Source organism: Colletotrichum paranaense (assembly GCF_030867605.1).
Source record: "Colletotrichum paranaense strain IMI 384185 chromosome Unknown Scaffold_3.1, whole genome shotgun sequence".
NCBI lineage: Eukaryota > Fungi > Ascomycota > Sordariomycetes > Glomerellales > Glomerellaceae > Colletotrichum > Colletotrichum paranaense.
Genome location: NW_026848961.1, coordinates 3227413 through 3251588, shown reverse-complemented (window position 1 = coordinate 3251588; position 24176 = coordinate 3227413). Strand labels below are relative to the sequence as shown.

The following is a 24176-nucleotide window of genomic DNA, read 5'->3' as shown; positions in this document are numbered from 1 at the left end:
GGTACTGTAAGGTACCTTCCTTTTCTAAGCTTTGTTACTCTTCCTCAAGGTTCCAACCCTGTCAAACAAGAGTGTTCCCAGGCCACCACCCCATCAATTGCGGGAATCATCAGACAGACATCAATCATCCATCAATCGTCAATCAATAAACAAAAAAAAGACTAGTTAGTATCCAAGGCAAAACAAATCGACCGAGCTGGGACTCGAACCCAGAACCTTTGCCACCGGAAAGCAACGCGCTGCCATTGCGCCACCCGGCCTGATTCATGAAAAAGTTTGGAAATTTCCGCGTTCATGTAACGTTGCTCAGCAGGGCCGAGTGCGGATTTACCGCGATCGGCCGCGCCACAGAACCCTCACCTGGCTAGTGGCGTCATTCGTCAAACTCACATTTTCTGTAGGGCCACCATCACCAGCGACGCGACACCGCCCACTTACACCCCCTTGCCGAAACTACAACGGCATTACCGCCGACAGTCTTGTCCTTTCCACAGAAATCTTCTTCAAGATGGCTCGTGTTCCGACGATAGCCACCGTCGTCCGCGGTGCAGGCGTCAACATCGTACTCAAAGCAGACCAACCCACAGGCCGCACCGTCTCCGGGATCGTCCAGGATGTGCTCACGCGCGGCAACCACCCTCGAGGCATCAAAGTCCGGCTCTCCGACGGCCGGGTCGGACGAGTTCAGTCTCATACCGATGGCAGGCAGCAAGCACAAGATCCGTCATTTATATCCTCGGACGTCGCCGACGGCTCGACCGCGTATGGAGACTCACGTAGACCTCCCCGCCGTGGCGGCGGTCGCAGGCAAGATGCCGAGCCTGAGTTGCCTTCGGCGCAGGTTGGACTTGAGGCTTACATTCGGCCTGCTAAGCAGAAGAATGGTGGGCGAGGTAGAGCGGCTGCGAACTCTGACGCTGAGGTGCAGGAAGCGGCGCCTACTCCGGTTTCTGAGACCGTGACCTGCCCTGTCTGCGGCGAGTTTGAGGGTGATGCTGCTGCTGTTGAGCACCATGTCGCGGGTCACTTTGACTGAAGCACAGTCGCATCATCTCACTTCACATCACCACATAACAATCGGCGCGGCCAGGACTGTTTCACCGAAGTGTCTATTAAGTTTGTGAACCCCTACGTCTCATCTCCCAGAAGAGGTGAGTGAGGAGCGCAAACGGTCTATGTATCCATCTACGGAGGCTTAATCAACCCAGATCTCTGCCAGCAAAGCAGCCACTTCACCTATTACAGACGATACCTGAAGCCGGCGGTCTTCCAGTCCGTTACATCCTCGTAATCCTCAGGCCGAAGCTCAACCCGATCAACCATGTCCGCGACATCACCAGCAGTACCCTCTGCCTGCATGACCTTACCGCCACCAACAGCACCAGCACCGCCAGCGCTACCCTCATAACCTTCCTCCCTCGTGCGCTTGGCATTCATCCACTGGAGGTAGAATCGCAGACCGAGCGCCAGCACCACGACGAGCGAGTAGCAGATCATGATGGTGCGGAAAGCGGTGTTGTAGTGCGGCTCCTCGGAGGCCTTGAAGAACTGCGGGCCCGCAATGTTGCCAGCGCAGTAGGCGAGGAACAGCAGAGACGACATGGTCATCTTCTTGGTCACGCCGCGGTAGTTTGCCGAGACAAGAGACATGGCAAGGGGCATGGCGGCCGGGCCAGGGGACAGGAGGAAGTAGCCAAAGAGCTGGACGCCGTTGCTGACGCTTTCCCGGGAGTAGATGATCGCAGCACCGGTGATGCACGGCAAAACGACAATGGCAATCAGGATGCAGTTCATCTTGCGGTAGCGGCCCGCGATCCAGCCCGTTCCGGCGATGATGGCGGCGGAGAGGAGCGAGTAGGGGATGTTGATGAGTGTCGACTGCAAGCTGGTGAAGCCAAAAGACTTGATGACGAGGTTGGCAAAGTTCTGGGTGCCGCCGTTGGGAATCTGGGTAATGATTTCGAGACCAAAGATGAACCACGTCTTGGGGTCAATCATGCACTCGACAACCTGGTCCCACTTCCAGTGCGTCTTCTCCGTGGACCCCGTGCCAGCGACGACGACGCGGTCGGCGGCGTACCGGCGCTCCTCAGGCTTGAGGAAGCGGGCCTTTGAGATGGTATCAGGCAGCCAGATGAGCAACACAAAAGCCCAGACAAAGGTGAGGACGCCGAGGATGATGTACATCCAGCGCCAGGGGCCGACCTTGTTGTCGCTCGAGATGTGGCCGAAGCCAAAGGCGACAAAGGAGGCGACGAGCCCGCCGACGCTGTTGCCGGCGAACCAGATGCCCGTGCGGGTGGGGATCTCGTCGCGGGTGTACCAGGTGGAGGTGAGGAACATGAAGGCAGGCGTGATGGTGGCCTCTGCGACGCCGAGGAGGAAGCGGACGGTGAGCAGGCCGCCGTAATTTGTGCAGGCAGCTGTGAGGGCGACGACGGCGCCCCAGAAGAAGGTGTTTGCGGTCATGTACTTTGCGACGGGGAGGCGGGCGATGAGGAGGGAGGTTGGGTAGGTCCAGGCGAAGTAGCCAAAGTAGAAAATGCTGGAGACCCAGCTGTAGTTCTGGCCCTTGAGATGCTGTTCACGAGGTTAGCAACATACCGTCGTAGCGTGGATGAGATGCCAAATGGGAAAACGACATACGGTGTCGGTCCTGAGACCAAATACAGAGGCGCTGGAAAGAATAGTCTTGTCCATGAAGTTGAACATGTAAGTGATGAAGAGCAGCGGGATGATATTGAAATCAATCTTGCGGACAATCTTCTTGGCCATGTCGCTGTCAATGTGTTGCCTCTCCCCATCCTGCACCTCTGCGGGAGGGTTCTGCGGTGCGTCTATTGATGACCCCATGTTGGCGAGCAGGTTCTGCCGTTCGTCGATTGGATCGTCTATTTCTTGATCGTCTTCGTCGACTACTGTCCGAGAACTCGAAGCTCCTACAGAAAATTCCAGGGTCGCATCTCGAGAGCGGCGCCGGGGTGTCGTCGCCCTTTTGAACGAGGCGGCGGCCATTCAACAAGGTATCGGGGGCGGGGATGGTCGCGACCTTTCCGCGGCCAAAAGAAGAAATACAGCAAAAGAGTACGTTACGTGCCTTATCTTCCGCCGATCTTCCCCGACAATGACAGGCCCGACGCGTTCGCCTGTTTCTCCTCTTCCCTCCCTCTCTCGCTCCGGTCCCCTTGTCCAACGAGCGGTTTCACGGCCGCGAACCGGTAAATTCACCGACCAAAATGTCTAGACAATGACCGATAACAGGACGTCAATTGATAAGACAAGCGTTTGCGTCCGTCGGGTGGGAGTGGGCGAACGGTTTAGCGACCGCTAGACTCCGCTGAATAGACGGTGTTCTCCAGTGTCTTGCGTGGATTGGCCTGGAGATATCGTCCCACCTTTGTGTGCTGTCGGCGAATATCCGAACCGACGAGATACGACGTTACTCCGCTAGTGGCACTACAGCGATCGCGCCGTTCAATGAGCTCTCGTGGCACCGTCGCGATGTGGGGAGAACAGAGGACGTTTGACGGATTTTGGAGATGAATGAAGACCATGTGAGTGGACGAGCGCAGATTTGCTGACATTGACTAAAGGTGTTCGATACCGACTCGGCGGTTATGGTTGGCCCATGGGCAGAATATGGGGGGATCAAAACTTTAGTCTTTGATTTTGTGACTCTTGTTGCTAGTAATTTCCTTATCGAATCCTTCTTGAAAACCCCACATTGCTTGCGAACATCGGCCATCAGAACTCCATTCTGATGTTTCCAGTCTAAAATGATTCGTGCTTCTCACACGCCGAGGTATACAAATGTTCCAGAACTAAGCTTGTTGAGAAATGGCTTGTGGAATTGTCTTAGCCGACGAGAAGAGATCCATCGTCGAGTTGTCGGACCACGTCCGGCGCTGTATGACTACTGACTGACGGGCTATTTACCACGCGACGCCCAGCCGGATCGGCAAAGGTGCCCGTGGAGGCTAAAAAGATATCAAGACATCCTAGTCTCGAGCCGCCATATCCTCCCCGCTTGATTGGCTCTTCATTTACACGATCAGACTTCTCAACTATCACTGTCTTCTCATCTTGACACCAGCAACCGGGAACCTGGAATCTGACAGCGGGCCAACCCCAATAAACCGAGAACCATGAACGGCCTCGAAATCTCACCCTTTATCGCCTCCCTCCCCAAGGTTGAGCTGCACATCCACATCGAGGGAACCCTCCTCCCCGCCCTCCGCTGGAAACTCGCAAAACGCAACAACGTGCCCCTCCAATACGAAACCTACGAGGCCCTCTTGGACTCATACAAGGTCTTCTTCAACCATCGCCCCGAAATCAACGGCCGCGTCCCGGGTATCCCGACGTTCCTCGAGGCTTACTTCGCCGGCTGCGAAGTATTGAAAACAGAAGATGACTTTTACGAAATGTCAATGGACTACTTCCGGCGCTGCGCCGAGATGAATGTCCGCTACGTCGAGCCGTTTTTCGATATCCAGGCGCATACGCGGAGGGGCGTGCCGGCGGAGGATGTGTTGAATGGGTACTTGAGAGCTCAGCGTGATGGCGCGGAGGTGCACGGGGTGAAGTCAAACTGGATCTTTTGTTTCATTCGCGATGAAAGCCTCGAGGACGGGCTGCTTGCGTACGAGGCGGCCAGGCCGTGGGCTGCGGGCACCGTCGAGGGTGGCAAGGGTCTCTTTCACGCTGTGGGGTTGGCCAGCAACGCCTTCAAGAGGCCGCCGATGCTCTTCGAGCAAGGATTCCAAAGGGCGAAGAAGGATGGGCTGCATGTCACAATGCACTGTGATTTCGGGCAAAAGGACACGTTTGAGCACGTCCACGAGGCGATTTTTGAAGTCTGTGATGGCGCTGGGGCGGAGCGTATTGATCACGGGCTTGATGCGGCGGATAAGGAGGAACTGCTGCAGGGATTGTTGGATCGGAGTATCGGCTTGACGTTGTGTCCTCACGCGTATCACCGGCGGACGGCGACGGAGGTGCTGTTTCCCAAGATTCGGACGTTGTGGGAGAGGGGTGTCAAGTTCAATATCAACAGCGATGACCCGGTGTACATGCATGATGTTTGGGTGGATGGGAACATGCAGAAGGCGTATACCTACTGTGGGTTTAGTAAGAAGGATATGGTTAAGCTGGCCAGAAATGGAGTTGATATTTGTTGGGCTAGCGAAGAAGTGAAGAAGGAATTGTATCAAGAGTTAGATACAATTAAAACGGACTAGAATAGTATTGGTACCTACTGTCAATAACGATTCAGGGTCATCTAGCCACGCATCGCGTGTGATCTTACGTGCAGTTTATGAGAAGACCGATATGGAGTGGGGTCTACTCATCGAATTTTCATGCAATCCAGTATGTTAGAGTTTATCATGATGACTAGACCTAGGATGCTGTTCTGAACAGGATTGCAGAGCGACGTTATTGGTACCACCAAACACAATACATGGCTTGACAATTCGTCGTTGTCTCCTTAAGCAGCGGGTACCGAGAGCTTTTTCCCCACTTCCCGACGATGTAGGAACCTGATCAAGAAAGAAGTGCCCGCCATACCAACAGCAAAGAAGATCATCGTGATGTAACCCTTCGGATACCGAGGAGCCTCGACTTGCTGCCAAATAAGCAGCGGCAGCCACGCCTGGAAAACGTATGCCATCTGATTCATCGAGCCCGTTACGAGCGCCCGCTCTTCGTTATCGTCTTTGCAAATCTCATGGGCCCATGCAAACGTCAACCCGCTGATGCCACCGCCGAATCCTACGAGTAGGAAACAACCCCACTTCCAGGAATCGGAAATGTTCCACGCCGCTAAACTCGAGTAGATCACAATATTGAGTGTCCCAGAGAAGACTATCGGCGGCCATCTCTCGCCCTTGAAGACTGAGTCCGAGGACCAGGCGTAGATCCATGTCGTTATCACCGTGATGGCGGATGTTATCGTTGGATATGTGTTGTACTCCTTGACAGAGTATCCCTCTCCCTTCAACCACAATTGGAACGCAGGCTGACTCATGATTCCGCAACCGTTGTTGAAGAAGATATACAGCACCGTGAGAGCGTAAATGTGCCAACTCGTGAAAATTTTCTTAATCTTGGCCTTTGTGAATGGCTGTCGATTCGCTCTGCCTTCAAGCTGCATCCGCTTCTGCGCAAGAGCCACATCATCCTTGGTCAACCACCAAGCTTTCGTGATTTCAGGTACGTCAGGCAGGAAGAAGAACCCGGCAATAGCAATTGGCAGAGAAATGACGGTATCGACAATGAAGAGCCACTGCCAGCCCTTCCATCCGTGGACGCCACTGAGATTGTAGACCGCAGCCATGAGGTAGCCCGAGAACATGGAACCGATGGAGCCCGCGGAGTGAAAAAGGCAGGATCGCTTGGCAAGTTCGTCTTTTCTGTACCAGCATCCGATGATGTACTGCATGCCTGGGTAGAATGTGCTCTCGGCGAGACCGATGAAGAACCGGAGGACGTAAAGCTGGGTGACGTTTGTGCATTTGATCATGAGAATTGTTAGGACGGCCCAAGTGCATTCGCAGGCAGGGATCCAGATTGATGGCCGGACGCGAGTGAGAAGAATATTGCTGCGGAGAAAGGAGTCAGTACTTGTACCACAATTTGAGAAAGAATAGAAGCTGGTGTCGTGCTAACCTTGGAATTTCGCCAATGACGTATCCGACGGTCCAGCAGGCTTGCATGTAGTTGAGCTCGTTACCAAAGAGCTTCATGTCTTCTTTCATGCCAGACACAAAGGCATTATTGATGTTAATCTGATCAAGGTTCCTGATGAAATGTTAATACAAATAGTGAGCTGTTCAGTAAGAGCCAACTTACTTGATGAAGTATCCCAGACTTGCAAATGTGAGAATGACAGCATCAAGCTTGAACATGAACTTGCGTTCTTCAGGTGACTTGTCCAAGGTATCCCAGACATATGACCGCCATGTGAGCTTTGGTTCTTCTTGCACGAGTTCAACAACAGTTGGTTGGACCCCTCTCGCGTCGACGGAAGATGGCGACTTGCTCCGAGGCGAGTCGGCGACCGTAGTCTTTTCGATCTCTGGGACTCCCATACTTGCAGCTGGTTGGTCTCAGAACCAAAAAAGATGAGTAGGTGATCAGCTGCGCGCCTGGATCGACATAATCAAGAACAATAACGACATTCGATGCAAACGCTAGACTTTATATAGCAGAATATGCGGAATTTTCTTGCGTCGCGTTTTCGAGTTTTTCAGGGTCTTTCGGATCAACATCGGAGCAGACTCGCATGGGCAACTAGGGAAGATTTGGGCATATCGCTGACGAGGTTTCTGGATACGATGGCGTGCTGGACACAGCTGAAGGCACGACGGCGCAAAAGCGCGCGTCTGTCATCCTTGATGCGGACAACATCCGACAGACATCCTGTCATTGATGTGCAGAAGATTCCCTGGAGATTGATAAAGGCTGCGTGATGGATCGATTATCCGGGACGGTCCGGAACCAACTGTAACCAAATCACTTTAGACGGGTTTCCCCTATGACCCTAGGGATTTAATACCAAGAGTGCCGAGCTTGTTCCCTAGCGCATAGATTTATCTAACTGAAATCGCTTCTAGACACTCTTGGTATCCCGTCGATCAGAAGCTTCGCACAAAGCTTTCTTCTGGGCAGGTGAATTAAGTACTTCAGCTAAGAACTGGGTCGGACTTCAGATTGAGGGGAACACGGAGTTGGGAAATTGGAAGCTTACACTCGCACTTTAGCATTTCGTTTCCCCCGCACGAGTCCAGCCCTTCCAACTCGATTTCTTCGGATGATGATCTCTTAAAGGGGATTGGGCTGATGTTGGTTGACGAGCACACAATCGGGCCCTTGTATCGCGTAACCCCCACTCGAGTGCGCCGCCGCCGCCGATGCGCCCCGGATCCGCTTCCGCGGGGGAGGGTAGGGCGAATCGTCGAGCCAACAACTGGCTGATTAAACCCTCCATCATCTTTGGCTAGATTCCTATCATCGAGCTTCTGGAGAGTTTGGACGTTGATCGCGTGCTGACGGCCGATTTTGGTTGGAGAATTTACTCCCCGAGTTCCGTGGCGCGGTGGTTCGATGCTACGCATCTGGTTCTGGATTCGTCACATTTGATGCAGATGAAGCCATAGATAACCTCTGCTTAAAGCACCATTGACCCCGCGATTATTGGTAATCATGGTATTGTTGGTTAACGTGATCAGATGAGGAGGTCCCGTGGAACCGGACCTGGGGAAACGCGTCGTATTAGAAGCCGTGATTTACAAGACTTAAAAGGCAGCCTGAGCCTATGCGTTTCAGCTCATACTAAAAGCAGCTGCTAACCAATCTATCATTTGCAAAGACTTGACATCACATCCATTTCCTGAATCGAACCGCATCTCCGCATCTCTCAATAAGATCACAATGGTTCCCGCCCCCATCGACCCATCAATCACCGACGTAGCGGAGCCGCGAAAAGACACCCTCGGGCTCCCCGAAACCACAAAGGCAAGACTAACCAAGGCTGGAGTTGACTTGTCAAACGGGTACCCGTATCGCCCTTCGCGGCCTCTGTATCTGGATGATGCATACAACATCCGCAACAAGGAGAGGGAGTACGTCGACGCCGGCTCAAGGGCCGACAAGTCCAAGAAGAACCTGTTCGGTGCGGCGACGAAAGTCACTAATCTGACGGCTCACATTGGTACGGAGATTGAAGGCCTGCAGCTGAAGGACCTTACACCCGAGCAAAAGGATGAGCTTGCGCTGCTCATTGCTGAGCGCAGTGTTGTGTTCTTCAGGGACCAGGATCTGTCGCCTCAACAGCAGAAAGAGTTGGGAGACTGGTATGGTGAAGTTGAAGTTCATGTAAGTCATGATAACTTTAGTCCGGCTCTATTTGCAGGGGGGGCATGTGATTGAGCTAAGTGTCTCGATAGCCCCAAGTTCCACAAGTCCCTGGCGTCTTGGGTGTCACAGTAATCTGGCCAGCGTTGATGGCCACCGAGAGAAAAGCAAACTTCCGTAACCCCGGCGGAGCTTCGAAATGGCACACGGATCTAGTCCACGAACGTCAGCCATCCGGTATCACTCACCTGCACAATGATGCCGTCCCGCCCATTGGCGGTGACACCCTTTGGGCCAGCGGATACTCGGCCTACGAGAAGCTCTCGCCTGACTTCCGCAAGATCATCGATGGCAAATATGCCGTCTATCGCTCCGCTCACACGTACCTGGACCGCAACGACCCCGAGGCTGGACCGAAGCACATTGAGCGAGCGCACCCTCTTGTCCGCGTCCATCCTGCGACGGGATGGAAGTCTCTTTACGTGAACCGTCTCTTTACCACTCATATTATCGGTCTCGACAAAGCTGAGAGTGATGTCATCTTGAACTACCTCTTTGATGTGTATGAGAAGAATGTCGATATTCAAGTCCGCTTCAAGTGGACTCCCAACACCAGTGCCCTTTGGGATAACAGGTGCGTACATTCTCAAGGCCGGATGATGGCGCAAGACGATGGCTAAGTAACATTCTCTAGAATCACTATCCACAACGCCAGCTGGGACTATGAGGGCAATCACCCTCGTCATGGAACTCGTGTAACATCTCTTGCCGAAAAGCCGTATTTCGACTCTGCAGCACTAAGCCGACGTGAGGCGTTGGGCTTACTGGGTCCGGATGAGAAGGAGGAACTTGGTATTGATGGAACTATCAAGGGACTGAAGGACTTCTCTCTATAGGTTGAATTTGACGACATCTTAATGCCACCAAGCTTTTTGTAGAACTCTTAATGTGCCATTTTCCTCACCAAGACATGATAGTCATGCCAGACATAATCATTCCCTGCATCTCTCTCCCACACGAAAGTATCCTTGTTAGCCATTTCTAGATCAAACGAAAATGCTACTTTGGCTACTGTCAGACGGATGGACTGCAAAGCCATCTCGCGACCAATGCACACCCGGGGTCCAACGAGGAACGGCCGGTAGCTGGTCCGAACATCGTGCTCAAAGATGGTGCCCGGACCATTGTCAAGCCAACGATCAGGCCTAAACTTGTCAGCGAGAGCCCAATACTCGGGCTTACGCTGAATAGTCCAAATATCAGCAGAGACATTGACACCTTTGGGAACGTACAGCCCATCAATCATAGCTCCAGGTGAGATGCGATGAGAGCCACGACCGTTGATCGGTGGCGTGAGACGGAGCGTTTCTTGGATGCAGGCATTCAAATATGGGAGTCGGAGAACACTCTGAGCCGTGATGTCAGAGATTGAGGAATATGCTTCTCGGACTTCTCCCTGAACCCGCTGGTAGTGGTCTGGGTCCCGCAACACGTGGTAAAAGACTGCTGATAGAGTTGTAGCGGAAGTATCGTAACCAACCATGCTGTTTCCAGTTAGAATCGGGGACGACAGGGTGATGAGACGACAGGAAATGAGGGGAAACTTACGCGAATAAGGCCGAATTACTCAACATCTCCGGCTGAGTCAATCCGGCAGATTCTTTGGCGGATAAGATGGCGGTCAGAAAGTCTTTGCGCCCTCCTTGGCGCTCGATGCAGCTATAATTGTGTGAGTTTAAGTTCATGTCGTAGAATGGACTTCGACTAGCTCACCCTCTGAGTTGATTCATCAGAAGGAAATTTTTGGGGACGCGGAAAATGTGTGGAACTATCATGACCGGTAGCTTTGCGAGCCCACCGAAGATGGGCGTTTCTGTCAGAAATTGAAAGAGTTCTAGGAGTGGCGCTCCTTTCCCATAAGTGTATTTCATTTTCTCGTACGTGCCTACCAAGATGATCAGCTTGAGGACAGCAAAGGGCGTGCATGTCGTCCCTACTTAGTACTTACTCATTTGATCATGGAGGAGGGGCTCTCCGAAAGACAAGTCTCCAACGATGCTCCAAATCATCTTTCCAACATGATCACTGATACTCACAATCTTGCCCTCTTGAAGTTTTGAATCTAGAGACTCGACGGCCCGATTCACGTGGTGCTGAACGATATCTTCCTGCTCCATCAACGCCTTGGCTGTGAAGGCTGGCTGTAATGCGGTACGCAGTCTCTTGTGCGCAGTTCGATCGGTGGTGGTCAAAAGATTTGGAGCTGCCCAAATGAGTTTGGCCAGCAGAGATTCAATAGTCCCCTGCTTCGTAAAGTGACCACCGTCGGGGCCAGGGTTGTGAATAGTCTTGAGCGCATCTTCTGTGGCAAACGAAAGTTCGTTGGGGCCGATACGAACGACAGGTCCTGGGGGCACAACGATTAGCAGAGCTCGGGAAGCTATGCATAAGCCTGCTGAATTACCGTATTCGGCGTGCACCTTTTCGATGTCGTTATTGAGTCGATGTCCTGATACGGACCGAATCAGCCAGATCTAAAACCGTCGTTAACATGAGGCAGTGGAAGGTAGCGAGATACAACTTTGCGTGCATACCGGAGATATTGACGCGATGAATGGTCCTTTCACATGTGCAATGGGATGAAGATAGTAGTTGTAAAGAGCCAAGATGATTGGACTTGCTACGCCCTAGAAGTAATGTAAGTCGTCATTGGAACTTCGCTGAAGCTGGACAGGATCATTCTGCCTACGAAGAGGCCAAGGTAGAGAGCCAGTGTTCCCCATATGGCCCGAAAAAACAGCACCGTAGTGCCCCATGGCACAGAGAGCAGTCCAAGCTTCTCGCTCTGGAACTCAAGGATCGGCGAATCCATCTTAGGTTTTTTGGTATCGTTAGTTCAATGAAGGAGTTGAAAATGATAGAGTCTTTTGTCAAGTCTGATTTTGATCTCGAGCTATACTGAACAGGAACTTTTCTTCTAGAGACCAAGCAAGGTAACCAAATAGGGTCTCCAAACGCGCGACTCCTTCAACACATCAACTACCTATGTCCAGATGGTCGAAACTTCCACCGTCTGATCGCTTCTGAGCCCTTACTGCACCGGCACACACCCCTATCGTCCCCAGTCGATGACAACACTGCCTTCGCAACCGAAAAAAATGATCTGATTCGGACTTGACTGAGCCACTTTGGGCAACGCCGAAAGCTTGATAACGTTACGAGTCCGGGCCGAAGCCATTGACAGAAGGTCAGAATAGCGGTTCAGAACGATCTGGGCACGTAAACTCTACTGTCTCGTTTTCTACTGCACGCTCTGTCACAAGAAGCAAGCGTGCTGAAACAACATGGGCTACCTGGTGTCGCTTTTGGGTTTACGAGGCCTTGCTTACAATTAACTTAGCCGCGTTATTTCCCCAATCTTCTCGTTTTAGAGGCTTGTGTCGGGCAGAATCCCGCACAATTGTAATTGTTCACATCTCGAAGATTATTCTGCCCCTCACGTCATATTGCAGCAGAGTCACTAAGCTTACCGACGGTCCGAGGCCATTTGGACATATGTTAGAGCTACGCCGAGTATGAATTGTGATTTTGTTGCCATGTTCCTGTTGATGCACATCTGAGACTCCTCGGCTATCTCCTAAAAAGACTGGCTGTGACCTGAGATATCAATCCGAGCTACTCGGGCTGTGGGACACGCCTAAGATTCACATGTGGCACTATTGTTTGAATAGTAGCTTGAACCCGGGCAATTTAGTTAATATTCTTCATGAGGTAGAGCGCCGATAGCTCAAGCCAAGTACCATTGAACGCAGCTACACGTGCTATTTTGCAGGCGATTGCCTACTTCCGACGTCTTCTCGCGTGGTGAACATGTGTTAAAGACAAGCTGAGATGACCTGCACGCCAACGCTGGCAGTTGATGGCACCCTCCCGTCAGCTCCTAGGTTCGCTCATGCATCAAAGAACCATGACTCGCCTGAATGTAACAACATCTAAAGGCTAGGCAACTCCCCGAGCTGAGATGAAAACTAAACTCAGGGCAGAATGTACCTCAGATGGAAACTCCAGTCCTCGCAAAGCCTAAGCGCGTACCTCTGGGACTTATCTGGATGTGCCGACGGTGACTTGAATCTCCGCATCAGATTAACGCTCATGGCCCGATGCGGAGAAGGACACCTTGGCCTACTAGCCGTGACCTCCTTGCGAGTTCTCTCATGCCTTAAGGGGAGCACAAGATCCTCACATAGCTGCACGACAACTATACAAACAGCAACAACAAGGACAGCGGAACTTCAACCCGCAGAATCTATGCTGTCCCCTGCAAAGTTTGACAATTCGCATGGTTTCAGCTCGAGAATGATAAAGGCACCTTAGTACTTGGGTTTTCTTCAAACCCTCCGCCGGATAAGTAGAACAACTCTATCGACATGGTGGGCTGTCTAGAACAATGCAATCGACTCACGTCACTACGGCCACCTTTCCGGTGTGCAGGCTGGAGCAAACTTCAAAACCTTGTTTTTCGCTCGGTTACTGTTGTACTGCAACCTTAGACTTTGTTGAAATATGCTTCCCATCATCGCGTGGAAGGACCTTCTCATCATTGGAAGTCCCAAAGAAAAAGGGCGATGCCACCTAGGCACCATGTGAGCAGGCGAACTTGAGATAAATCTTGTTTGCCAAAGTTTCCTCAGACGTTGGACTCGACCGTCTGGGGTTGTAATCCGATCTATGTGAACCCTGGGCCATGTGGGATGGTACTCAGGTTCGGCACGCCTTTTCCTAATGAAGCCTCTAAAACCTCAAAACGGTGTGTGTGATACTTGTAGGACTGGATGAACAATGATGAATGTGGTAATATGATCTCCCATGAGCGAGCAGTCTCAGATCTACCCATTTCAACGAACACCAACCTTCTAACTTTCACCCAAATACTAACCTGCATACAACCGTAGTGTCCTCCGACCTAAATCGCCAAGATGTTTGGAACTCTCATGTATGATCTTCAACACAAAGAACCAACGTTTATAGAAAACAACCCCGAGGCTGTCATCAATCGTAATCGACGGGGGAAACCTCACATCGCATGCGAATACTGCAGAGCACGAAAGGTTTGTTAGCATTGAGTTTTTGAAAAAATATCAATTCTATATACTGATATTCAAGCGTTAACACAGCTTCGGTGCAACGGAGACCCGAATGGGTGCGATAGGTGTAAATCAAGCTCCAACACTTGCAAGTACCCAACCAACAGAAATACCGTTCGAAAACGAAAGCAATCAACTTCTTCGACCAAGGAGGTATCGAAGACCCGGCAGTCTTCTTTCGACAGCTCAGCGGCACCTCAATCGCCTTCATACTCAGAAAAGTTCGACTTGGGTCCGTCATTAGTATTCACGACGGACCAGGAAGCCTCAGAAGTACTGACCGAACTGGGCAACCTCCAACGACGAAGCATTTTACCAAGTCCTACGTTTGACATAACGAGTATCAGTCAGAACGAGACTATGGAAGAAACTGGAAATGCACAGCACGCGAAACAAGAACAAGATCAAATTGATCACTGGCTGGCATCATGCAGCCTGCTGTCACCGAATACAACGATTGATGTGGCGAATCTGAAGAGTGGAGATTTCACCGGCCCATGGCAGGAGCTAGAGAAAGATACCGCATACTTCGATCCAGCCGACGATAGTGGCGAGGACGGAATCAGTTCCCAGGAGACTCAGCTTGACTTTGAAATGAATGGTACGTGGTTTCCTCTCCTGTTTTGCAAGTATCTGTTAGGCATTCTAATTGACTCAAATGTCATTAGACGGCAACGAAGTCTTGGATGACTCGTCGTCAACGCCAGGGCTTTCATCATCAAGTCTTGACCTCTTGCTTGATGAGAATTTCCCATCAAATCTCATGGTTTCCCCAGTTGATCAACCAACCTCCGCCAAGATACAACCCAGTCGCAAGTCAACCCCAGTGGCTTATAATATGGCGGCGCCTGCAACGAGCCCAATGACTGCGTTGCTTGAGGGTTCAGATCTTGCGGTCAAGAAGAAGAGCGAATGCCGCTGTTTGAGGCTTGCTGCACATTTACTTGAGCAGCTTGGTAACGAAGGCGCCAACACGGAAATCGCTACTGTGGATGTGCTTCTCAATTGCTGCCGAGAAGCGATCAAGGGTTGTGACTCAATCTTGAGTTGCACCCTATGCAAGTCTCGATCAGAAAGTATGATGCTACTCGCCATGGCTGGACAATATCTCAGCAACATCTGCGAAAAGACTGTCCGCTCATACGTGGACGTTGTTCAGAAATTGCAGTCGGGTAACTCTCAGCTTACTGGAGATTCTATGTGGTTCCAGTCATACAAAATCGAGAGCCCAGTGGAGAAGAACCAGGTTCTGAAGTGCCTCGTCACCGGACAGCTCACCGAGTTCTGTCAACTCATTGGAAAAATCAAAGCTAGAGTGGGAACAAGAAAGGCGCACTTGGCGCCGTTGCTGGGAGCGGAGAGGAAAATTCAGTGTATGAGGACCATGTTGATGCAGTGTGAAAGTTACCGGACTAATGTATGAACCTGCTTACATGTAAGGTGAAGTAGGCAATAAACTTGAATAGTCATCGGATGGTTTGGTCACTTCCATGTTCGCTACTGTAGTGCTTAAGGTAGAAATAACTCGGAAGTCAACCGCCGGAGGCAAGGTTAACCAGACAAAAGAGCTGCCCCCTGAGTTCAATAGGAATGTGCGAGACTTCCGTTACTTTGCGTCCAACTTTCTCCTCAAACTCATCTGCCCTAGCCCAGAACTCAGACGCAGACAGGGATCGGGACTGTGTTCAGATGCCCCAGCCGGATGGTAGAGTTCTTGTTTGCAGGCTTCCACATGGATGTGAGCTGCGGAATTAAGGGTCACGAGTTATCTTTTGTGGGCATTACTGGCGAGCTTCAATAGCATGATATTTATCACATCGGCCGGCAGGTGAACGGCACGTTTGCATGCCCTCTAGCTTCGCGTCGTAATCACATTGTTATCCCGCCGGCAGCGGGGTTTGCTGGCTTCAACATTTTCATTCAACAACATACGAACAAATGCAATGGAACTGTACAATGTGCCACGAAGCTCAATTTGTACATATGAACACTCTACGGAAAAAACGGCAGCAAACTCTATGTGGTCTTGACTAGAGTTGAAACAAAGCGACTCTTTTCTCCAATCTTTTCAGCCAGGACGCTTAGACTCGGGCTGTGCAACACGTCAAAAATGCTTGTCGTTTCGGCGCCCGCGCTAGACACGAGCCAATTGCGCAATTCCACAGCGATCAGCGAGTCAACGCCGTATCTGGAAACGGGGTGCTTCTTGTCGATCTCGGCAGCATCCAACCCAAACATTTCAGATAGCTTCGATATCACAGCGTCCAAGATGAGGGCCACCGCGCTTGTGCCGCTGGTCGCTGACTGCAACGAGTCAGATAGCCGCGTTGCTGTCCCACCTTTGCGGTCTGTCCGTCTATGCGTGCCGCTCTGGTTGCTGTGATTGGCGCAGAGAGATGAGAAACGAGTGTCGTTTACCCAGGCGACCGTGGAAGTCTCATCAAAATCGACAATGCCTGTGATAAGCTGACTAAGGTCGACAGGCCGACTGGGCTTCTGAATAGCTGTCTCAATGATCTTGAGTAGGTTGACCTCATCGATATCAGCTAGGCCGGTCTTGGTCAGGCGTTCTGCAACTCCCTCAGTGTTGGCAACGAACCCGACCTCTTGAATACTGGCCAGATCGATTGAAACTCCGGGAAGGCCCTTCGATGTGCGGTACTTCGCAAAAGCATCTTGAAATGTTCCTCCGGCCGAGTAATTGGCTTGACTGGTGTTACCTCCGAGTCCTGTCAGGGACGAAAGTAAAATGAAAAAGTCAAGATCCGGAAGGTGATTATGCATATTCCACGTGGCTGCAATCTTAGGGCCTGTTGCAGCTTGCCATTGCTCATATGTCATATTGGGGAAAATCGAGTCCTGGTGGGTGTTGAGTCAATATTCTGACTTTTGACAGGAGGGTTGCTATGCAGACTCACATCCAAAGTCATAGCAGCCTGGATCACCCCCCGAACGGGTGGAAAGCTTCGGCCAGCTTCGTGAATGACTCGGCGGAAATCATCTTCGTTAGAGACGTCACAATTCCGGACGATTGCTCTGCAACCATTCGTCTCAAGTTCGGAGATCAGAGCCGCGCATCCTGGATGCGTACGCGCATTACGGGAGAGGATGATGAGGCTCTTGCAGCCAAGGTCCCGAGCCATCCAGCGCGCAATAGATTGACCAATGCCACCCATACCACCGGCAATAAGGTAAGTTGCTTTTTCTAGTAGTTGAGCTGGCATTGGGGAAGGAATGACCTGTTCCCAAAATCAGCAATTGGTCAAAGGATGGATGAGTGAGTCTCTTACCTTCACTAGATGTGTCTGTCGTGGTTGAACTACGATCTTCCCAAGGTGTTTTCCGCTTTGCATCAATCGGAAAGCCTTGTCAACTTCTGACATAGGGAAAGTGGTCATGGGAGTAACCACCCGTAGATCTTTTCGACTGAACATCTCCATGACATACTGGAGAGCATTCTGAACAACGTGACCCTTGAACTTGCCCAGCTGAAATAGGTCGACTGCGGCAAAGGTCGCTGCGCGCCGGAGGGGGCTCATGTCTAGGTTCTTGGCCGATTCTATGTCTCTCTTCCCAATCTCGATGAAACGACCAAACCTTGCCATGCAGTTCCAACTCTCTTTGAGCAACGGCCCAGCCAGGGAGTTCAGCACAGCATCGACGCCTTTGCCGTTTGTGGCGGCCATCAGAGCAGGGCCAAAAGACGTGTCTCTACTGGAGAAAATATGGTCCTGCGGAATGCCTAACTCTTTCATGATAAAGTCGCGTTTGGCCTCGGTTCCAACCGTGACGAAAACTTCAGCACCCCGTTGCTTGGCAAGCATCACAGCAGCCTGGCCAACACCTCCCGTCGCTGCATGGATGAGAACGGATTCTCCCTTTGAAAGTCGGCCAATGTCAAAGAGCCCATGATATGCCGTGGCGAAAACCATAGGAATCGTCGCCGCTTCCTCGAATGACATGCTGTCTGGGACACGAGCAGCACAGGGCCAATTGATACAGACTCTTGACGCCCAATGTCCGCGTAAGATGGCACAGACTCGGTCTCCAATCTTCAACCCGCTCTTCTGCTCCGCCTCCGGGCCCATCTTAGTGACGATGCCACTGCACTCATAACCCATGATGGTTTCGTCTAGTTGACCAAGCGCCACTAAAACATCCCTAAAGTTGAGGCCAAATGCGCGAGGCTCGATCTCAATCTGGTCCGTATCCAAGTCTTGAAGCTTGACTTCCCTGAAGTGCAAGGAGTTTAGGAGGCCAGGCGTACCAACTTCCATTTGTAGATTCGAGCCTTCACCGCTGGTGCCAAATGGTCTGAGTTCAGGCTCTTGCTCAGCAGATTCGGGCGTTAATGCCATGTTACCTGAGTCGTCATTATATATACGCGCCATGTGCAGGATAGAGTCCTTGACCGCGTATTCGCAATCGATCTCGTATGAGCTGAGAGAAAAGTCAAAGGAAGCTTTGAAGACATTCCCAATTAGTTGGGCGTTCTTTGCGGACCACAGGGGCTCAGTAGTCTCTAGATCGAGGGAGATGTATCGGCGTCCGGCATCTTCCATTCTGAGGGTACGAAGTAGTCCAGAGTGCAAAGCCATATCAGGGTCAGCTCCCTCGATAAGACTACCTCTTGTAACCCACAGTACGCCCCGAGCGGCTGTCAAGAGTCTCTGAACACAAGTGAATTCTTCACGGCTCAGCCGTCTTAGGAGGGGTGCAACTGCTTCTTCAAGCATGATGCAGACTTTGTCGGTAGCATCAACTGATCTCCAGTCTGTGGTGTTGCAACTGGTGCCGGTCTTAGACTGAATTTGACACTCCAAGTCCCGTATCCAGTTGATAGGGACTGATTCGGCTGGGCTCAGTAGGAAGACTTCAGAAGGAAACGTCGTTGGCGCGATCGCAGTCGAGGTCATGACACTGAAGGAGTAATTCGCTTGATCCTCCATGTCCTTCACCTCCAAATCAATTCCACTGAATCCAGTGTTGGCAAGAACCCGTCCCCAGTGATCGAGAGTGAGGTTAGGTCCACCCTTGCGCTCGGCTTCTTCAGCTAGCCACCAGCCAGGAAGTGCTCCAAAAATCAGCTGTACATCCAGCGTGTCTTTCGTGGTCTCAACCAGAATGAGCTGCCCGCCCTTCTTCAAGAGTTTACGAACATTCCTCATCGTCTTCTCCATATTCTTGGTAGCATGGAGAACTTGACATGCGACAATAAGATCATACAAGCCTGCCTCGAAGGACTGCTCCACGGGATCAATTTCGATGTCAAGTTTCCGGAAGGTGATCATGTCTCCATAGTCTTCAAAATTTTTCGCCGCAGCTTCGAAAAACCCGGTAGAGACATCAGTGAACGTGTATGATGAGAAGCGACGTCGGTGATCAGGGGTGCCTTCAGACAGGCCGTTGAGTACTGATCGAGTGCATCCACCGGTGCCTCCTCCAATTTCAAGAACATTAGCGCGAGGATGCTTCATTGAGTGCATATGCACCAGCTTCTGAACCTGCTCGTAAGACCTGTTGCATCTGAGAGCCTTCTCGTAAAATTCATACAGCAGGTTGCCTTCCATCATCACCTCTAATGGAGCAACCTGCTTTCTGAGAATACGAGACAGGTTCTTTCCTACGCGACACAAAAGACGTCCATTAACGCTCTGGGAGGCAACTTCATCGAAGAGCATGTGGCGCATGCCTTGACTTGCTTTGTCCCATGAAGCGCTTCCGCGAGCGAGCGTTCCATCAAGTCCGGATTTGTAGTTGCCTTCCATCCAATCATAAAGCGACTTGTGATACCATTCCATTTCTCTTAGGGAAGTCTTGTCGGAGCCCAGATCTTTTATGGCGTCTTGTATGAAATACCACGCTGCCTTGACAAGCCTCTTGTTGATTGACAGCTCAGATGGATCAACATCGAATTTGAGTTCCGCCTTTAGCTGATCAGTTGATATGAGAGAAAAGTCGGGATGCCAATGCATCTTGAAAAGTAGCTTAGACGGGTTTTGATCTTGCTGATCTAGCCCTCCACCGCCTACTGCCTGGCAAAAGAGACCCTTGACTTCCAAACTTGTGGCTTCCGGATTGCTGTGATCACGAGTGATTATTGAAGATCGGAAGCCCGACTTGTCGCAACGATCCATTGTTGCAAGCGACTCGAACTTGGAATTTGGAGTCGAGACGATGGACTGCGACACGTATATGTGCTGGATGGCTCGAGGCATCACCATCGAATTCTGGAATGCCTTGGGAGAGAGTGCGGAATAAGCTCCTTGAAAGATGGAATCCAGTGTGGTAGGGTGGAGAAGATGGCTGCTTGAGGATTTCACATCCGCCACCTTGAACTGGAACCTCGATCCAGAATCGCTGGCTTGGATGTCGACCATGTTTTGGAAGGTCGGGCCATGTTGCAGCCCCATCTTCCTCAGTCGGGCGAACAAATCCTCAACTTTGACAATACGGGAATACGCAGTATTGCTTTGTCCGGTAAATTCGCCCACACGTACAGCAGGCGATAAAGTGGCCTTTGACTTCTGTTTCTGGGAAATATAACCGTGGATATGCTGAGTCCACGAATTTCCGTCGCTGTTTGGCGATTCCATAGAGAACTCATACCACCCCGGCTCCAAACTCTTGTCATCGCAGGGGTGCAGAGACAGCTGAATTTCGATTCCGCCTTCTGTTTCCGGGATGACCAAGGCATTGTTGATCTCAATATCGCTCAGAGAGTAACCATCTATAGTCTCAACTGGAACTTCAGAGTATTGTCGTAGAGCTTCAATCGCCATAGAGATTCCACCGGCTCCCGGGTACACGATATCAGACTGAACCAGGTGATCCCGAAGCCATGGAAGATCGTTGGCTCTCAGGAAGTGCCTCCACACGGGGCTGGTTGAGGGGGGTCCTGGCAACATAGACCCGAGTAGCTCATGGCGAGCATGTTTCCGCATGCGATGAGCGACGTTCATTCGCGATTCTTGCCAGAAGCTGTTGGCATGGTTCCAAGGATACGAAGGCAGGTCTGAGATAACTCGTAGACTGTTGCAATCCTGCTGGCAGTTCACAGCAGAGAGATCAACTGGGAATCCCTTGCACCATAAAGCCCCAGCAGCCATCTGCATAGACACTGCAGCGTTCTGGCCTCTTACCAAGCCCGACACATAAGATAGATTGAGCCCCTTCAGATCCGGGACTTTGCAGATTTGCCGAATCGGACCCGCAAGAGCTGAGTGTGGACCAAGTTCGAGAATAAAGTCCACGCTAGCCTTTTCACTGGTACCTGACATACACATCTTCATAAATGATTGAGAGAACAAAACCGGCCACAATAGGTTATTTACCCAGTGTTGTGGACCCAGCTTCTCCGGGCTCTCGATCAGATTGCCCGTGACGGGTGAAGAGTAAACAAGCTTTTGCCATTTGAGCTTCGGCTTAATGATGTTCTGTAGCTCCTTGAGATATTCTTCCGCCATAGGAAGCATGTGATGAGAATGATAGGCTGACTTGACCTTCAGTGCGCGAGCGAAAATCTGATCGTTGGAGAATTGCTTCTCTAGACGCTGGATCGCATCTAAATCTCCTGAAAGAGTGACACTTGATGGGCTGTTGACGCAAGCCACGGTAACGGTGCCGTTTATAACACCGTTCTTCGCTAGGTAGGCCCATGCGTCATCGACTCCGAGACCGACTGCCATCATACCTCCCGGACCGGTGGAAGCGTTCTGATATTTTTCCGTCAAGACACCACGGAAATAGGCAACGCCCAAAGCCTCTTCGAATGTCAGCGCGCCGGCGGCATATGCTGCTGCAATCTCGCCACTTGAGTGACTGGTGACAGCACTGGGTTGAATCCCCCACGATTCCAAAAGGTCAACTAGACAAATCTGAAGAGCGACGCAGACGGGTTGGCTCAAGCGAGGTTCGCTGACGCGTGTAGAGATTTCGTCCCGCTGAATTTCTTCCACAAGGGACCAGTCTGCACCGTAGTCTCCCAAAACGATATCTGCGCGAAGAAGAGCGTTTCTGAAGACCGTATAGACTGAGATGAGTTCGCGACCCATGGCATGCCATTGAGCTCCTTGCCCATTGAAGACAAAGCCGATTCGAGGAGGATCCTTCGCAAGAGTCACAACTTTCTTGACGGGGTCTTCAAGGGCCTCTATCAAGCTTGCCTCCAAGCCGGTACTCGATATAGCAACTCGCCACGGGAAATGCGACCGACGAGTTTGGAGGGTGTGTGCCAAGTTGTCAAGATCAAGCTTTTGGCCCGACTTTATCCGAGCTTCTAGGTAGCTCTTGAGGTTATTGACCATCTGTGCAGTAACATTGGAATCCTTGCTACTCATGACAATGAGACGCGGCTCGGTATTCTTCAGTGCTATCGAAGGACACTGGTTGATGTGCTCACTAGCACTGTCGATGATCACATGCCCGTTGGTTCCTCCGTAACCGTAGTTATTGACTGAAACACGCCGCGGCGTTCCTCGGGGCCAGTCTTGTGCTTTGAGTGAAATCTTTACGCCAAGTGACTTCATATCGATGTCGGGGTTGGCTTTTTCGTAGTTCAGATTCGGCGGAATCACCTCATTCTTCAGCATCATGATAGCTTTGATAACTCCTGCAATGCCACTGGACGCCTCCAAATGACCCAGGTTCGTTTTGATAGACCCCACTAGCACGGGGTCATTGACAGAACGTCCTTTGCCGAATACACGGCTTATGGCGGCAGCCTCGATAGGATCGCCGGTTGGAGTGCCCGTCATGTGCGCCTCGACGTACGCTGTCTGAGAAGGATCGAGCCCGGCTCTTCGATAGCATGCTCGTATCAACTGCTCTTGAGCCTCAGAAGATGGCGACGTGATTGTGGGTGTTTTACCATCCTGATTAATTGCAGTCTCTCGAATGACAGCATGGACGAAATCTCCATCAGCGAGTGCATCTCGAAGCGGCTTTAGAAGAAGTGTTGCAATGCCTTCTCCCCTGCCATAACCGTTTGCCCGACTATCCCAAGCGAAGCATCTGCCATCAGCACCAAGAACCCTATTACTTGGGTCAGTATTCATGACTCATTCTTCGTATGTTGAAAAACTCACCCTAAGCTCGACATCACGATGAATGGATCAGGATTGAGCAAAAGATTTGTGGCGCCAACGATGGCCATTCGAGACTCTCCATTGCGAATGCTGTTCACAGCAAGGTGCAGAGCCGCCAAACTTGCTGAGCATCCAGTGTCTGTGGTAAGGCTTGGGCCACGAAGATCAAAGAAATGAGAAATCCTGTTTGACAACATTGCGACACCATTGCCGGTTAGAGTCGTTCTTGGGAGTGTGTCCGGGTCACGCAAGAGACTGTCATGATAATCCCTGGAGAAGGAGCCGACAAAAACCGAGGTGTCACTTCCCGCAAGCTGTTGCAGAGTTACACCGGCTACGCGGTTGATGATTAGCATTGACATTCTGATGCATTGACTACTCTTCTTTACCATTTTCAGCCGATTCAAACACGGATTCAAGAAGCAAACGAATTTGTGGATCCATCGCCTACCAAACTCGTTAGTGACAAGGAAAGCTCACGACGTCTCGTCTCTCGGAGAAACTTACGTCGGCAATTTCAGCGGTAAAATTGAAAAACGACGCATCGAATTGAGAGACATCATCTTTGAGAAAATGTCCGCCGACCACATTTGACTATCCCCAGGCTTGTCAGCTTCCATGATCATAGTGACGAACTCTACCGTGAGTCTTTACCATCCCATTCTTAGCATGATTCTTGTCATAAAAAGCATCGGCATTGAATCTCGACTTTGGTATTGGAGACCAGCCATCTCTTCCCTCAACGATGAGTTGCCAAAGCTTCTCTGGAGTTGTCGCGTCTCCAGAGAACTTGCAGCTCATCCCAATGACTGCGATTGGCTCTACAGGTCCTCCTCCGGGCGACTGCATGCTCTTCACCGGGGAGCTAGGCTCAGAGGAAGACGCTCCATGACTCATGTAGGGTGTCATTCTGAATGTCTTAGGTGAGATATCGCAGATGTTCTCTCTTACACACAGACCAAAAGTCGAAGTTACTTAATGAGGTCCAGAGAAACTGGATGGAAGTGGGTATCCTGTTTGATAGGCAGAGTGACTAAATTGAGCGATGCATCAGATCGATCTCAGTTCTAGAGGACCTCTATGCTAAGTC

General features: G+C 51.1%; 8 protein-coding genes across 8 annotated transcripts; 4 read left to right on the top strand and 4 right to left on the bottom strand.

The window, feature by feature from the left end:
- Positions 1 to 508: 508 nt before the first annotated feature.
- CPAR01_04674 (uncharacterized protein) lies at positions 509 to 1036 on the top strand (the record flags this gene model as incomplete). The annotated part of the gene is made up of 1 exon (XM_060488954.1): positions 509 to 1036. The coding sequence occupies one exon, from the start codon at positions 509 to 511 to the stop codon at positions 1034 to 1036; it is 528 nt and encodes a 175-aa protein (XP_060353160.1).
- A 203-nt stretch (positions 1037 to 1239) lies between these two features.
- On the bottom strand, positions 1240 to 2853 carry CPAR01_04673 (major facilitator superfamily transporter; the record flags this gene model as incomplete). The annotated part of the gene is made up of 2 exons (XM_060488953.1): positions 1240 to 2580; positions 2647 to 2853. The coding sequence occupies 2 exons, from the start codon at positions 2851 to 2853 to the stop codon at positions 1240 to 1242; spliced, it is 1548 nt and encodes a 515-aa protein (XP_060353159.1).
- A 1292-nt stretch (positions 2854 to 4145) lies between these two features.
- CPAR01_04672 (adenosine deaminase) lies at positions 4146 to 5240 on the top strand (the record flags this gene model as incomplete). The annotated part of the gene is made up of 1 exon (XM_060488952.1): positions 4146 to 5240. The coding sequence occupies one exon, from the start codon at positions 4146 to 4148 to the stop codon at positions 5238 to 5240; it is 1095 nt and encodes a 364-aa protein (XP_060353158.1).
- A 248-nt stretch (positions 5241 to 5488) lies between these two features.
- On the bottom strand, positions 5489 to 7091 carry CPAR01_04671 (major facilitator superfamily transporter; the record flags this gene model as incomplete). The annotated part of the gene is made up of 3 exons (XM_060488951.1): positions 5489 to 6602; positions 6670 to 6801; positions 6853 to 7091. 3 exons carry the CDS (start codon positions 7089 to 7091, stop codon positions 5489 to 5491), a joined length of 1485 nt encoding a protein of 494 aa, XP_060353157.1.
- Positions 7092 to 8433: 1342 nt separating this feature from the next.
- Positions 8434 to 9752, top strand: CPAR01_04670 (TfdA family Taurine catabolism dioxygenase TauD; the record flags this gene model as incomplete). The annotated part of the gene is made up of 3 exons (XM_060488950.1): positions 8434 to 8877; positions 8949 to 9490; positions 9551 to 9752. 3 exons carry the CDS (start codon positions 8434 to 8436, stop codon positions 9750 to 9752), a joined length of 1188 nt encoding a protein of 395 aa, XP_060353156.1.
- A 47-nt stretch (positions 9753 to 9799) lies between these two features.
- CPAR01_04669 (cytochrome P450 3A19) lies at positions 9800 to 11728 on the bottom strand (the record flags this gene model as incomplete). Its single annotated transcript, XM_060488949.1, has 7 exons — positions 9800 to 10400; positions 10465 to 10575; positions 10630 to 10801; positions 10865 to 11263; positions 11321 to 11390; positions 11451 to 11543; positions 11606 to 11728. 7 exons carry the CDS (start codon positions 11726 to 11728, stop codon positions 9800 to 9802), a joined length of 1569 nt encoding a protein of 522 aa, XP_060353155.1.
- Positions 11729 to 13832: 2104 nt separating this feature from the next.
- On the top strand, positions 13833 to 15423 carry CPAR01_04668 (uncharacterized protein; the record flags this gene model as incomplete). The annotated part of the gene is made up of 3 exons (XM_060488948.1): positions 13833 to 13964; positions 14031 to 14601; positions 14669 to 15423. 3 exons carry the CDS (start codon positions 13833 to 13835, stop codon positions 15421 to 15423), a joined length of 1458 nt encoding a protein of 485 aa, XP_060353154.1.
- Positions 15424 to 16016: 593 nt separating this feature from the next.
- Positions 16017 to 23995, bottom strand: CPAR01_04667 (type I polyketide synthase; the record flags this gene model as incomplete). The annotated part of the gene is made up of 7 exons (XM_060488947.1): positions 16017 to 16859; positions 16919 to 17239; positions 17291 to 23033; positions 23087 to 23420; positions 23476 to 23533; positions 23594 to 23680; positions 23741 to 23995. The coding sequence occupies 7 exons, from the start codon at positions 23993 to 23995 to the stop codon at positions 16017 to 16019; spliced, it is 7641 nt and encodes a 2546-aa protein (XP_060353153.1).
- Between the last annotated feature and the right edge of the window lie 181 nt (positions 23996 to 24176).